General features: G+C 47.6%; 1 protein-coding gene across 1 annotated transcript in view; it reads right to left on the reverse strand.

The window, feature by feature from the left end:
- ILDR1 (immunoglobulin like domain containing receptor 1) overlaps positions 1–16,248 on the reverse strand; it is a 223,661-nt gene that overhangs the window by 37,712 nt on the left and 169,701 nt on the right. Inside the window, exon 4 of the mRNA XM_085621101.1 lies at positions 4,218–4,337. Within this exon, the coding sequence (XP_085477227.1) occupies positions 4,218–4,337 (120 nt within the window). The remainder of the gene's footprint in view (positions 1–4,217; positions 4,338–16,248) is intronic.

The following is a 16,248-nucleotide window of genomic DNA, read 5'->3' on the forward strand; positions in this document are numbered from 1 at the left end:
TACGGACCTTCAAGCTGTGTTCAGGGTCGTACTGGTGGGGTTTAAGACCGACGCGACAGTTTGGCATCATGTACGGACCTTCAAGCTGTGTTCAGGGTGGTATTGGTGGGGTTTAAGACCGACGCGACAGTTTGCCATCATGTACGGACCTTCAAGCTGTGTTCAGGGTCCTATTGGTGGGGTTTAAGACCGACGCGACAGTTTGGCTCCATGTACGGACCTTCAAGCGGTGTTCAGGGTGGAATTGGTGGGGTTTAAGACCGATGCGACAGTTTGGCATCATGTACGGACCTTCAAGCTGTGTTCAGGGTGGTATTGGTGGGGTTTAAGACCGATGCGACAGTTTGGCATCATGTACGGACCTTCAAGCGGTGTTCAGGGTGGTATTGGTGGGGTTTAAGACCGATGCGACAGTTTGGCATCATGTACGGACCTTCAAGCTGTGTTCAGGGTGGTATTGGTGGGGTTTAAGACCGAAGCGACAGTTTGCCATCATGTACGGACCTTCAAGCTGGGTTCAGGGTCGTATTGGTGGGGTTTAAGACCGATGCGACAGTTTGGCATCATGTACGGACCTTCAAGCTGTGTTCAGGGTCGTATTGGTGGGGTTTAAGACCGATGCGACAGTTTGGCATCATGTACGGACCTTCAAGCGGTGTTCAGGGTCGTATTGGTGGGGTTTAAGACCGATGCGACAGTTTGGCATCATGTACGGACCTTCAAGCGGTGTTCAGGGTCGTATTGGTGGGGTTTAAGACCGATGCGACAGTTTGGCTCCATGTACGGACCTTCAAGCGGTGTTCAGGGTGGTATTGGTGGGGTTTAAGACCGATGCGACAGTTTGGCATCATGTACGGACCTTCAAGCGGTGTTCAGGGTGGTATTGGTGGGGTTTAAGACCGATGCAACAGTTTGGCATCATGTACGGACCTTCAAGCGGTGTTCAGGGTCGTATTGGTGGGGTTTAAGACCGATGCAACAGTTTGGCATCATGTACGGACCTTCAAGCGGTGTTCAGGGTGGTATTGGTGGGGTTTAAGACCGATGCGACAGTTTGGCATCATGTACGGACCTTCAGGCTGTGTTCAGGGTCGTATTGGTGGGGTTTAAGACCGATGCGACAGTTTGGCTCCATGTACGGACCTTCAAGCGGTGTTCAGGGTGGTACTGGTGGGGTTTAAGACCGATGCGACAGTTTGCATCATGTACGGACCTTCAAGCTGTGTTCAGGGTGGTATTGGTGGGGTTTAAGACCGATGCGACAGTTTGGCATCATGTACGGTAGTATTGGTGGGGTTTAAGACCGATGCGACAGTTTGGCATCATGTACGGACCTTCAAGCTGTGTTCAGGGTGGTATTGGTGGGGTTTAAGACCGATGCGACAGTTTGGCATCATGTACGGACCTTCAAGCTGTGTTCAGGGTGGTATTGGTGGGGTTTAAGACCGATGCGACAGTTTGCCATCATGTACGGACCTTCAAGCTGTGTTCAGGGTCGTATTGGTGGGGTTTAAGACCGATGCGACAGTTTGGCTCCATGTACGGACCTTCAAGCTGTGTTCAGGGTGGTATTGGTGGGGTTTAAGACCGATGCGACAGTTTGCTATCATGTACGGACCTTCAAGCTGTGTTCAGGGTGGTATTGGTGGGGTTTAAGACCGATGCGACAGTTTGGCATCATGTACGGACCTTCAAGCTGTGTTCAGGGTCGTATTGGTGGGGTTTAAGACCAATGCGACAGTTTGGCATCATGTACGGACCTTCAAGCTGTGTTCAGGGTCGTACTGGTGGGGTTTAAGACCGACGCGACAGTTTGGCATCATGTACGGACCTTCAAGCTGTGTTCAGGGTGGTATTGGTGGGGTTTAAGACCGACGCGACAGTTTGCCATCATGTACGGACCTTCAAGCTGTGTTCAGGGTCCTATTGGTGGGGTTTAAGACCGACGCGACAGTTTGGCTCCATGTACGGACCTTCAAGCGGTGTTCAGGGTGGTATTGGTGGGGTTTAAGACCGATGCGACAGTTTGGCATCATGTACGGACCTTCAAGCTGTGTTCAGGGTGGTATTGGTGGGGTTTAAGACCGATGCGACAGTTTGGCATCATGTACGGACCTTCAAGCGGTGTTCAGGGTGGTATTGGTGGGGTTTAAGACCGATGCGACAGTTTGGCATCATGTACGGACCTTCAAGCTGTGTTCAGGGTGGTATTGGTGGGGTTTAAGACCGAAGCGACAGTTTGCCATCATGTACGGACCTTCAAGCTGGGTTCAGGGTCGTATTGGTGGGGTTTAAGACCGATGCGACAGTTTGGCATCATGTACGGACCTTCAAGCTGTGTTCAGGGTCGTATTGGTGGGGTTTAAGACCGAAGCGACAGTTTGCCATCATGTACGGACCTTCAAGCTGTGTTCAGGGTGGTATTGGTGGGGTTTAAGACCGATGCGACAGTTTGGCTCCATGTACGGACCTTCAAGCTGTGTTCAGGGTCGTACTGGTGGGGTTTAAGACCGATGCGACAGTTTGGCATCATGTACGGACCTTCAAACTGTGTTCAGGGTCGCATTGGTGGGGTTTAAGACCGATGCGACAGTTTGGCTCCATGTACGGACCTTCAAGCGGTGTTCAGGGTGGTATTGGTGGGGATTAAAACCGATGCGACAGTTTGGCAACATGTACGGACCTTCAAGCTGTGTTCAGGGTGGTATTGGTGGGGTTTAAGACCGATGCGACAGTTTGGCATCATGTACGGACCTTCAAGCTGTGTTCAGGGTCGTATTGGTGGGGTTTAAGACCGATGCGACAATTTGGCTCCATGTACGGACCTTCAAGCTGTGTTTAGGGTGGTATTGGTGGGGTTTAAGACCGATGCGACAGTTTGGCATCATGTACGGACCTTCAAGCTGTGTTCAGGGTGGTATTGGTGGGGTTTAAGACCGATGCGACAGTTTGGCTCCATGTACGGACCTTCAAGAGGTGTTCAGTGCTGCACTGGTGGGATTTAAGACCAACGCACCAGCTTGCCTGCATGCCCGGACCTTCAAGCTGTGAAACTGCCTATGTAGCAGGTGTCCGCGCCACTTCTAGGAGCGAGGGGTGCAGCCACAAGAGGTGTGTAATTGTTTCGGTTTCTCTTTTACAGACTACATTTCCCCGTTGGAGGTGGTTGTTGCCACATAGGTATACAGCCAGTGCGGGCAGTACCCCAAACCAGAAGCCCATGAACTTGCTTTTTATGGATTTGGGGTAGTTGGATCCCAAGTGTAGCTGTTTCCCTGTCGCATTACAAGTGTTTTTGACTGTCCATGCATGGCTGCGCTGCGCCATTGCGTTCTTGTCCTGCAGTCTGCTCAACTGCCGAGCACAAACGTTCGCGGCTTTTGAAAAATTCTGGGATTAACATGCCGGTTCCATATCTCCTGTGCCTGCAAGTTCTCAAGACTTTCTTCTAAATAACAGCCGTGAGTCGAAGCTCTGCTGAGGATCCTAACTCTTGCCATGTGAGGATATCCAGCGTGCTGGGCAATGAAGCTCTCAAGTTGTGGCAAAGTTTGAGGCACCTACACTGCCTTCCAACATTTTGCTCATGACCTCGTGCAGGGGAGGACATTTTTCATAGAAGGCAGGCGGATCTGTAGATTTTTGACACCAGCAGATCCAGCAGCTTCGCATCCACACCCAACATGGTTTTACTTCCGTGTGTGATTGTTGGAGTGAGTTTCGCCCTCATAACCTGAAGAATTGGATCCGAGCGAGGTCCCAATAGGTTTTTGGAAGAGGCCATAAAAGCGGCTTGCAGGGCATGAGATTTGGTTGTGATGGATTCTTTTTCCTGCAGGTAGTTGCCTCTGGAATGCAGCCAAATGCCTAGGTATTTGCATTCTGAGACTGTGTTGATGCGGTCACCATCCATCTGCCAGGTGCTTGTTGGTCCTTTTTTCAAAGATGATAGAGGCGCCTCATTTCAGTGGTTTGCAGTCTGCCTGACCAAGACGCTGCCCCTTCATCGAACACCAAGGTCTCAGAGGAATAGAAAGGGAAGCATCATTTAATCACTGTGTTTAAGAGCTACTACTAAGAATAATAGGTTTTCCTAAATTGCAGGTGCAAAACCTCAACAAGGACAAGTGTTGGTAGCGCCAGAACAGATCTGCAGAAAGAAACATCAAAACCCAACCAAGAGGGTGAAGAGTGAAGTGGAAAAAGGTAGAACTTACGTAACACAACCAGCTTGACTTCCTTGTCATTGTCACCCACGGAGTCCCCTGGAGCATCGACAGAGCAGAAGTAGACACCGTGGTCCCACCACATGACCTCATTAATGACTAGATCTGCGCCTAATTAGAAGGAACATGAACCGTTAGCGTCTCCTGGTGCATAAGCAGTGGTTCTAGACATCCACATCTCTTACATAGTCAGTTTTCACGCACACCCATACGTAAGGCTATGCCCAGGTGGTGTCAAGTTTATCTGCCCAGCTAAACTGCTGGTGTTTTATTATCTTCTCCAAATGTTCACAGTTTTTTGTTTCTGATCATCTTACTTGCTAGCTTTCTGTTTCACATGAACCATAAGACCCACCCACTGAGGGCACTGCATCTGATGGACTCCTAGGTGGCCACCATGCTCCTCGTCGCCAGGATACTATATTTCTAATCCTGGGATTTTCTGCCACAAGTCATTGTTTTTGGGTGCATTAGTAATTGGTTCAATGGAAGTGAACTAAAACTACAAATCCCAAAATGCACTACACTGTCAAATGAAAGCAGAAGAACGTTAACATTTGTTACCATTTAAGTGTCTTTGAGTATATGTGTACTTTGGGTCCATTTTGCCAGGAGATGTTCTGTAAAAGAGACCCGGGTACCTTTAATGTGACCCTGAGAAACAACCAAGAGCCCTACCAGAGACTCCATTCAGCCGTATCTCAAATACCATCTGTAAGGCCTGGACAGACCATGCATCGAACAAGCACTACACAGAGAGCCCTTTTAGCGAGTCCATGACCTGGAGGCATTCAGCAGGGTGGAGTACACTCCACCTTTTCAGAAAGCAGCAGCAGCACACTACAACATGCACGCACAAAGGAAAAGGGCCAGAAACTGAAGCATGGGTATGTGCGACAAAAGCACTGCTATGAACACACTGAGCCAGCTGGGAGCCACCGATACAACTTATTTTGGAACCCATATCACTTCCATCACCAGCTTCAACACCCTGCGGAATGGTTCCTGGTGGCCGTTTTAGGTCTGGGTTTTGGCACAGAGGTGTCAAACATATCTACTGATTACAGTCAACAGTGTGAGGTTTTGATCTGCTCTTCCTACAATTGACTTTCTTCGAACAGCCCCTTTCAACGTTGGCTTGAAATGTTGTCAATCACGGTTCAGCCTGTTGGGAGTATTCATCTCCTTACCTAAAGCTACTGGATTGTTCAATGTATCTTTCCACCTCCAATCCAATGCGTACATTAAGCTGCTTGAGGGACTATTTTACCACGTCAGCCTTCTCCGTCAGCTCCTGCTGGCTCCATTCTGTGGGATTTACTCTAATGTGCTAACTCTGCATGTGCTCGCTCGTGAAGCCCAGACCTATTGGCTTTGACAGTGGTTGTTGTCTTAGTTACTCTTTCCATTTTCCACTACTGCCTAGATACCATATACTCGTTATGTTTGACTCACTTCACCACCTCTTCAAGTCCAAACTTAAATAAAACGTTTTACCATTTTCTGTCACTCTTACTCTACCCCTCTCACAGACCGCTAGATAACCTTTCATTGCACAGATATTACTGTCATACTTACTTTTGCTTCTTTCTTGATGCATTTCACTCTTCCTTCCTTTCTTCAGGTAAACTTACTGCAACAGCCTAGCGCAAACCACCCTTATTGGTGTTTGAGTGCTCTACAAACTACTAATCCTTCAATAAATAACCCTATTAGGCACCCATCAACAACTGAAAAGCGCAATGGCCCTACACCCTCTTAACACTTTAAGAAGAGTAATCCCTGGCATGGACTGAGACATACTGCAATAAGCCCAGAAGAACGCTTGCAAGCCACCAACCAGAAGAATATTAATCACAGACGTTGAACGAATATTCCCCAAACACCATATTGGCCCTCTCAACTAAGCCTCTAACCTGAGGATGGTACAAGCTACACTTGTTATGTACAATGCCTGTAGCACCTAAACATTTCCACATTCCTCTTGAAAGAAACTAAAATCCACTGCTAGAGATGACCGTTTTTGTGATACCCACAAGCAAGAAGATATACGTCAAAAAGTCTAGAACTGATCTTGAATAAAAATAATCCATAAATCTAACCTCAATCTTCTTTTGAGTAGTAATTAATCAAAGTAGCAGCAAATCCCAAATCCACTTGAAAGCCACCTAGAAAGTACAAGTTAACCACATCAGCAGCCGCCTGACGACTCATCCCTCAGCATGCCACAGACGGATTAAATGCTATGCCTTGCTATATTGTTACACCTAGATATTTCTGGGCCAAACTATTCCTTTTAATAACATCAGAAATACAATCAGCTTAAGAAAGTTGAGTAGCGGCAGGAATTATTATTGAAATCTGCCAATAAAGCACTGACGCAAAGTATGAGCTCCATGTGGGCTTGTGCTTGGCCCCAACACCAAGGAGCCTTGGGAAAAGCAAAGGCTTGGAAACATTACGTTGCAATGAACTGCTGGCGTGCTTGTTCAGTATTCCAATCCCTCCCCCATCTCAATGTAGCCCTGTTAGTTTATGTTCTCTGTGAAATGCCACAGCATTGTCCGACCCCGGTGCACGATACAAAAGGCACAAATAAAATAACTAAATAAAGGTGAGCAGGTCACTTCTTCACTGTGACTGGCAGATGAAAGGGGAGCACTTTCAGAGACACCTGGCACAACAACATCTCACCCTGTGAACCCTTCTCAGCACATACTTGGATTACCACTGCAGAGCGCCTAGTTTCACAGGTTCCGTGGCCTACAAACATCTCACGAGACGCTACAAGACACAACACCATATGCTGCGGGTTGTTCTCTTCCTATGCTTCCAGCCTTGGGAACACTCCGGCTGGGCCTCTCAAACCTAAGAAGTGCGGGGGGGGAGAGTTTGGGGGTTGGTTTTCATCTGAAATGCATTCCAAGTATCCTATTATGATAAAACTGTCAATGTCATGATTAGTGTGCTGCTTGGGCCGATACCTCTGGGCTACAGGGGCCGGCAATATATGTGTTTGTTGACGAATAAAAACAATTTTCAAAAAATAAAACCTAAGAAGTGCGATCCCTCGGTACCAGCTGGTTTAAAACATCAAGGTGAGAGGTGATGCGCACCACAACACAGCTTTGCAGGGAAAAACATTTTGAAGAAAGCGTCACTGGAGCACTTCTTAAATTTGCAGAGTTGTGGTTGCACTTCTAAATATCGACGCAGTGGCTATCGTGGTGCAAGAATATTGTGGATAGAATATCAAACACTAAAATATCGAGAGGTAAGTGCTTATAGAGGAAGGAGAGATTTACTATTCCCAACTCCACATCTACGTGCCCTGAAGATATATTATACACCCGTCACGGTACAAATACGTGCAGTTAGGTGCAGAGAATCGATATTTGCCTTTCTATATTTTAGATTCGATATTACCTCCCACGATGTTCTGGCGTCGATATTCTGTGTGCACACCCAGAGTGAACTTCACACAATCAAAATGGCGGTCTTTTAATTTGTTGCACACAGACTAAAAATGAGCTTATCAAAACCATAAATGCAACCTATTTAAGATTTCGCACTTGCAGGCATTTCCCTTCTGTAACATCTGCAGTCACTATAGACCGATTTATATTTTAATGTATCATCTACTCTAGTCTGCTTATTTTTGTTAGGTATTTCTGTCTTCCTTGTGTTACTGCCTTTTACTGAAAGTGGTTGTTATAGATTTTCTATAGGTCTTAGTGTGATGCAAGGGGCTTCAAGCTGCAGGATTGGCACTTCATCAAGGTATACACAACTTAATGATTGCTCGATGGCCATACAGGCTCTAGAAACCTCACCGCTACACTAATCTCTGTCGCACTTTGTGGCTTCACCCAGCTCCATTTAAAGGGGGGGTGCCTGCACTTCACAGCACACTTTAAGTACATATAAAGGACGAGTACCGGCACTTCTCATAAGCAAACAAGTACTTTAAATAGTGAGTACCTGCACTTCTATATTCCACTTTAAAGAAATGGACTGCGCTTTGTCAAACAAGCCCTAAAACGTGTTCTATTACCGATTCTAACAAAGTATCGCAGTGCTTTTAAATGCTTCCATAAGATTTAAGATGTGTATTAATACTTTTAATGTCATTGTCATTGTTGCAATAAATAACTGGTGTCAGAGATGCTTGGCTGTATGATAGATGCCAGAAATGGTATGTTTTAGCCTAACCAGCAACGAAGGAAGCACGCTGCAATGATACAGCCTATAGTTTAATGAAACACCAACAGTTTATGCTGAAATACATGCATATGAAAGCCGTTCTAGTGTTGCAAAAGGCTGCTTTAGTTTTGTCAAACATCATATGTCAGTCAACATAGGAAATGCGATTATAAAATCTTTTGACGACCTTTTTGCGAGGTCAGCATCAACATAAATTAAATACAGTTCACTTCAAATGATCGGTAACAACAGACAACCCATCCCATACAATCCGCAAAGAAGCCAGCCATTCATTAAGTGACAAACTCTTCTAAGTTCATCGAGAAACTAAGGTTACTGGTGGCTTGCGTGACGGCTTACATGGAGGTGGCAGCTGGGCTGTTTTCGGCAGGACACTCGAACAGAAGGCACTTTCTGTACAGTCCACTCAAGGTTTTGAGCCGAGACATAAGGTCATGAGTTCGAATCTGGGAAGACCAACTCCGACTTCCATCACCCAGGGCCCATCAAATGGAGTCCCATTGATTTGTGCAGTCTTAGCTGATATTTTCAGAACTTAGAGTTTGAGCAGTACTTTCGTGCTACCACCAGGGAGCGCTCCAGGAACAGGAACGGTTTCGAAACTTCTACAATTTTCTTCTGAATCGAAAGCGCCAGTATATCGCCAGTGCATCCGTGTGCATGTTCAATAACGTGTCACTCATTTGTAATACTACAACTATTATGCTATTGCAAAGGCTTCGGAGAGAAACGTGATACAATCAAAAACATTCTAAGGCTTGCCTATTAATAACATGCAGCCGCCTGTGCTAAGCAGCACGACCTTTCTTGCCTTGTCTACAGACCCTTTATTTAGATCTGTTGAGTGATCCAATGAGAAGCAAGGGAGTACCTGCACCATGGGAAACAGCAGACAGCACAGTTGTAGCCCAGAATCTTCAGAACACCCTTCCTGTGTATCAAGCGCAAAAGCAGATATATGCATTTGGTCGATATTAAATGCGCAATAACTGCATTTGAATGGGGGACAAGATCTAATTAGATATCTTCCCAGCCTGGCCCCCAGAATCCCTTGCACACTCCACCGATCCTGAAATGTCGTAATGTCTTCCAGGTCAGCAGAGGAGGCATGAAACTCACATAAAGCCTAGTGTTTCCAAAGTTTGAATACTTCAGCTGGTCGCCTATAAACTAGGTGCCCATAAAATGAGTTGAGTGACTTGTAATCTTCATCAGTCGCCTCTTCCTGGTGACAGAGGGGTGACAGGTTCTCTCCTTTACCTCCACCTGTAGGTGCCCTACAAAAATGAACTGTAACTCAGCCTTGGGTGTCCTATACAATGGATCCACATCTCACCTATGGGGTGCCCTTCAAAAATATCCAACATCTCTAAAAACTGCAAAAATAATAATTGATGGACGGAATTCTGAACAATGTCAAACTTCACCCCCAGTACAGAGATCTGGGCCTAAATACATCTTTTTTTTTGCACACCATGCCATTCCAGTCCAGTTTAGACTTAGCCATATGCAAATCAGTCTTAACCCTGCTACCCATGGGAACAATCCAGCCCGACATGACAGGCTAGGTGGTCCAAGGACTGGAAACAAGCATCCTGGGACCGATTTCGGGGTATCAACCCTCATCAGCCAGTCCGGCTTGACTCCAGTGGCATGGAGAACACAGGACCGACGTCTGGGCATACCCGTCCCACTCGGGATGACAAATGCAAAAAGAACAGTTGATGAATGGAACATTGAACAATGTCAAGTATTTACCCCCAGTACAGAGATCTAGGCCTAAATCCATTGTTTTTTTGCTCACTATGCCATTCCAGTTTAGGCTGGGTCTAAACTGGTGTCGCGTGGTAAGCAAAAGATCGATGGTTTTAACCCAGATCTCCTAACTGGGGAGGAATGTTTGCTTTGTTCCGCATTCCGTCCATCATTAGTGTGTCTTTTGCTTTCTCGTTCTAGGTGCGCCAGGTATGCCCAGACCTGGGTCCTGGAGTCACTGTGCTACTAAATTCAATCTAGCTTGGCTGATGAGGGGTGATACCCCGAAACTGTCCCAGGATGCTTGTTTCTGGTCCAGGGAGAACCTGGCTCGGAAGTTCTGGCTGGACGGTTCCCATGAGGAGCAGGGTCAAGACTGATTTGCATATGGCTGAGTCTAAATTGGGGTGGCATGGTGAGCAAAAAACTATGGTTTTAACCCACATCACTTGACTGGGGGTGAACGTTTGATTTGTTCCACATTCCGTCCATCATTTGTGTGTCCTTTGATCTCTAAAACCTTGGCATTGAGAAGCTCCCAGCTGCTACTATGGGCCATTTTTCTCTTCAAAGCATGCCTAGGATACCAGCGCTTCTCCAAGTCTGGAGAAGAACCAGGAGTCAGCTTGTTTTCTGAGCCATGGAAACCACTGGCAGATCCAGCTCTCCACCAGGGGCGGTTTCCCCATATGGCTCTGGGGCTGCGCACCACTGAAATTCCTACACATTCGTGCTCACATTTTCAACAGATCTATTTATTTAGAGATACGATTGTATCTCTAAACAAATCAATGTATTTAAGTCTGGGTGGTCTGTCACAGGCTGCTTTGCTTGACAAGCCCTGGTTCCTGGCGGTTTGGGTAGGTGCTCCAGCTTAGCGTGAACAGACGCGGGATCCAACTGGTGTCCTCTAGCTACCGCCAGGACTGTTGCTAGCAATTTCTAGTAACCCACTAGGTCACGGACCTGAGGACGTGGTATGTAGAATGCACCCTACCACGTAGTGTAGATAGTTGTTCTGATCCTGAAGAAGTGCCTAGATCCTCCTGACACACAAGGCATGAAGCATGTTGATCTTTAGAGTAGAGCTTCATGACTAGACACTTTCTCTAGTACACAGCCACTCTACACCATTTTAATCGGGTAGTTTACCTTCTGAATAAATACTGATAAGGACTAACTAACCCGTTTTTAAACTCACTCCGTCTCACATCTACACACACTAGGCCCCTCACCCCCAAGCACCAACCGGCAGGAACAAAAGATCCCCGACAAAGAGCCCCGGTTCGGGAGCCCTTCAAGGATTGCAGCGCCGACTTGACGAGGGGCAGAGCTCATATGATGAAGCATGACACCTAGCTTGCTGGGTGTGTGAGAGCTCTAGTTCAACCAAGGGAACTTCCCAAGTCGCTCCCCGGCCACTCCCGGGAATGAATGGAGGATTGACCTTCCCACACTCACTTTCTGCTCCTTAGTGATCTCTTCTATATACCAGAGGAACTTTGTACCCTGCTTTGTTTATAAGTCTCGCTCTGAAGCAGGAGATGGAAGCTAGGCAGTAAATAAACTATCTGATTTTTGACCCATGACGCAGAGCTTACTTTTCTAAAGCACTCCATTGCCATTGCGGTCAATGGTGGTATCCACTGTAAGCCAGTGACACTTTCAGCGTCACGGTTTCGGGCGGCGGAGTCTCTATCCCGGTGTGATTCCTTACATCCGCCATTCACAGGCATAGATCCGACCCTTTCCCACTCGCCACACACAGGAGTGGATGTAAGCATGTGTGATTTGGTGCCTTGCCCACGGTAATGGTTAATTGTTATAATGCCATTCTTGTGTTATGTCTATTGTGCTGAGACCCCTGGGCACGCTAACCTACCCCACTGTGACACCCCAGGCCCTGGCTGCACGTCGCTGCCCTCTTTAGAAAGGGTGTGGCTGTATTTGTTCCCCTGCGAAACTGATCCAAAAGACAAGGAGGGTTTTTGTTCCCTTGCGAAGTTGACCCAAATATCTAAGTTAAGCACAAAGGGAAAATATGTGCTTATAGTAGAGACAGTTATTTGCTGCATGGCGATAAAACTGGTCCCATCTTCATGCCCTTCACATTAATGCCAAAAACATGAATTGATTTACGAGCAATAAATTGAAAACGTTAAGGTAATGCATGTTAGATTTAGTTGCTCTCTTATTTCACGTTTTACTTAATCTTGCATTCCCAAGATATTCTCTAATTCGTTATACAGTGTTTCTGTATTTTTTTGTGCATCTTATTGCTCCTGCATAGCGTATACTTTGAGTTGTGCCAGGTGCTTATGAGGGGCTTTGTTTGAGAGCGCTGGCGCGGAGGCTGAAGTGCCTGTCAGAGGGTTGGCGTCTGTAGAGCTCGCAGAACAAGGACCATGTATTCCAGTTGCAAGTGAAATTCAATGTAAATGTGTGTGAAGGAGATACACAGATGTCAAAATATGTGCAAGGCAAAAGCAAAAGGAAATAAACTGCTTAAATGTGAGCGAAGTGGTAAAGCGAGGTAGATGTGAGGAAGTGCATTCGAGGAAGAGAGAAAGGAGGGTGCTGAAGAGGAAAGAGGCGGTTGAAGATGTGCAGATCGACAAGATGTGCAGAGAAAAAGAGCATACATGCACATAACTAAAGGCCAAAACTCTTTCCACAGACCTCAATTTTATTTAATTCACAGACTCACAATTTCAGAATTGAAACATTTCCAATGTTAATTATTTATAACAAATCATTCTGGTTACTCATTTATCTTAAGCAGCTAACAGCCATTGATAAAGCCAATCGCACGGACAGGATTTAGGTATGTCAGTTGTTGTGCAATATATCTGGGTGGAAACCAAAATACTGGTCGGGTGGCACACTAAAGGAATCACAGAAATTAATTTTACATGTTCCCTTTTAGACAGCCCCCACTTTTCTCATCCCACTTAAACACCCGTCTGCAAATATTTTTTATCAGACTGATTGCAGCCAGCAGCTGTGGGTGCTTCCCAACGCGCAGAACTGATGACATTGCGCGTTCCCTCCGGTGGCGAATAGATCTAACCAAGGCTCTCCCCACTGCCGAAATAGGTCTTGCGCCACGTCCGAGTGAAGACGCCATTCGTGATCCATCATGCACCGGCGGCTGAGTTTGTCCACCCTGGCGTTCAGAGAGCCCGCCAGGTGTTGAACCACCAGGGTGATGCCCTGATGTTCCAGCCATGTCCAGAGGCACAGAGCCTCCTGAAAAACGGTCCAGGACCCCACCACGCCCTGTTTGTTGCAATACCACATGGCAGTGGTGTTGTCCGTGAACACCTGCACTACACTTCCCCGGACGGAGGGAAGGAATGCCTTCAGTGCAAGCCGGATCACCCGCAGCTCCAATTGGTTGATATGGAGCCGGGACTCCGCCAGAGACCAGAGGCCTCTGATCACCGCCTCTCCTATGTGGCCCCCCCATCCCAGGAGGGACGCATCCATCACCACTACGTGCTCCGGTTGGGGTAGGGAGAGGGATCTGCCACTGACCCAATCGCGGTCCGTGAGCCACCACTGCAACTGCCTTGCAGTGCCCTCCGAGATCAGGACGTGGTCTGACAGGTTGCCCCGATGTTGAGCCCACTGGAACTTCAGGTCCCACTGCAGAGCCCGCATCCGCCACCTGGCGTGATGTACCAGCAAGATGCAGGAGGCCATCAGACCCAGCAGCCGCAGCACCAACCTGACCGAAACTCGAGATATAGTCTGAAAGATCGGAATCAGAGCCTGAATATCCCGAAACCGCTGTTCCGGAGGATAGACCCGAAACTGCGCCGAGTCCAGAACCGCTCCGATGAAAAGGCGCTTCTGAGAGTGACTCAGATGAGACTTCGGCACGTTGATGGAGAACCCCAGCAACTGGAGGAGGTCGGCCGTAGTCTGGAGGTGGGAGACGACTGCCTGGGGCGAGCCCACCTTCAACAACCAGTCGTCGAGATAGGGGAAGACTGGAACCCCTAATCTGCGCAGATGAGCTGCGACCACTGTCATCACTTTCGTGAACACCCGAGGGGCACTGGTGAGGCCGAAGGGTAGCACGGTAAACTGAAAGTGCTCGTGGCCTACCGTGAACCGCAGGTGGGCCGGCAGGACGGGGATGTGGAAATATGCGTCACGCAAGTCCAACGCTACCATCCAGTCTCCAGGGTCTAGGGCAGCCAGAACCTGAGCTAAGGTGAGCATCTTGAACTTCTCCTTCCGGAGGAAGGCGTTGACGCTCCTGAGGTCCAAGATAGGGTGTAGGCCCCCTTTGCCCTTCTTGGGAACCAGAAAGTAGTGGGAGTAACAACCCCGACCTACTTCTGGGCCAGGAACGCGCTCGATGGCCTCCTTGGCCAAGAGGGCCGTAACTTCCTCCTGCAGAAGTTGCACGTGATCCCTCGACATGCGGTGGTACTGCGGTGGCATGGCTGGAGGGGTCGCCTCGAAGGGGAGGAAGTAGCCCCTTCGGACGATTTGCAGCACCCACCTGCCCGACGTGATGGTACGCCAGTGGAGCAGGTGATGGCAAACCCTGCCTCCCACTGGCGTGAAATGGGCCTGATAGCTCGGACTAGGAAGGCTTTGCGGCAGATGTGGGCTGACCGGCTCTCTGTTCCCCTGCTCCGCCTTGGCGGAATCCACGTGCGCTACCGCGTTGAGGCTGGTTCTGCGGCCTGTGGCTAGACGTACGTGAGGGGGCGCGTATCCAAAGAACAAGGGGCACCCCCAAACAGCACAATATGGGTAGAGATATGGGGGAATAAACAGCCAAGCAAAAAACACAAGTCACTCTACCCCTATGCTTAAAAAGTACTACGTATCATATTTTTATTAAATCCCCAAAGGGTATGGCACTCAAGAAAAAGAAAGAGGGTGTTGTGACGAAATAACAAAAGAAAGATAAAGAAACAATACAAGTGCAGCAAAATATAAAGATGATCACAATAAATAGAAAAAAGTTTCCTTTTTATTTAGAAACATATTATCATAAGCATTAGATTGCTCGCTTATGTATTTTTTATATCAAAATCAATAATACATAGGACATACACAAAATTATTCACAAAACAAAAAAATATAATGCAAAAATAAGCCACAGAAAACAGGTTCCCAGGCAGGGGGGGGGAAAAAAAGGGAAAATATGAAAAAGGGGGGACGATTTTCAATCAGAGGACAAACACTCAACTTCAAACAGCTCACATTCAAACATCATTCCAAAAAATCATTCAACATTGGCCAAACAGCCATTAAAGGGCCCATTCCCAGAGAGGTGATCACAGGGAAGTCTAGCAATAGGACAAGATGGTAACAGTGAGCTAGAAATCAAGCTGTATGGAGAGTCTCAAGGGCGGGAATTACAGGCCCAAAGAAAAACACCGACGCGCGTTTCGGTGAAACACACTCCAAACCAGGAGTACCACCTTCCTCAGGGCGTAGCAGACAAACCCCCACACACAGGCTGGGACCTGTGTATGTGAAAAGTGATAATCAAAGAAGAAAGATGCAGATCCATGCAAAATGAAGAAACCCTTTGGTATCGCTCTCTAGATTAAAGAGCCGTCGACCGTGCATCGGTGAAACCATTCATGTATTTTGGGAACACACCGATCCGCCAGCAAAACTCTTGTGATTGTTTCATACACACTCGGATCGGGGAAGTCTCCACAAGAGATGAAGACGGAGTCTGGATTCAGACGGGCCTTTCCTAGATGAAATAAGGGCTATCAAATGCGTAAACGGATAAGTCAGGATTTCTTTAGGTATGAACAATCCAACACTAGGGTAGCTGAAAGGGATACAATGTCAGCGTACTCGATAAAGGCGGTCCGGTCGGCAAAAGCTTTTCGCGGGAAAAGATCGTACGTGAGGGGGCGCCCCTTCCTTGCCCACGAAAAGCGGAAGTTTGCGGGCGCGGGGCCGAGAGGCCCAAGGACTTGGCCATAGCCCTGGAATCCTTAAAGCGCTCCAGCGCACTATCCGCTTTGTCGCCAAAAAGGCGACGGCCATCGAAGGG

Source organism: Triturus cristatus, chromosome 8 (assembly GCF_964204655.1).
Source record: "Triturus cristatus chromosome 8, aTriCri1.1, whole genome shotgun sequence".
NCBI lineage: Eukaryota > Metazoa > Chordata > Amphibia > Caudata > Salamandridae > Triturus > Triturus cristatus.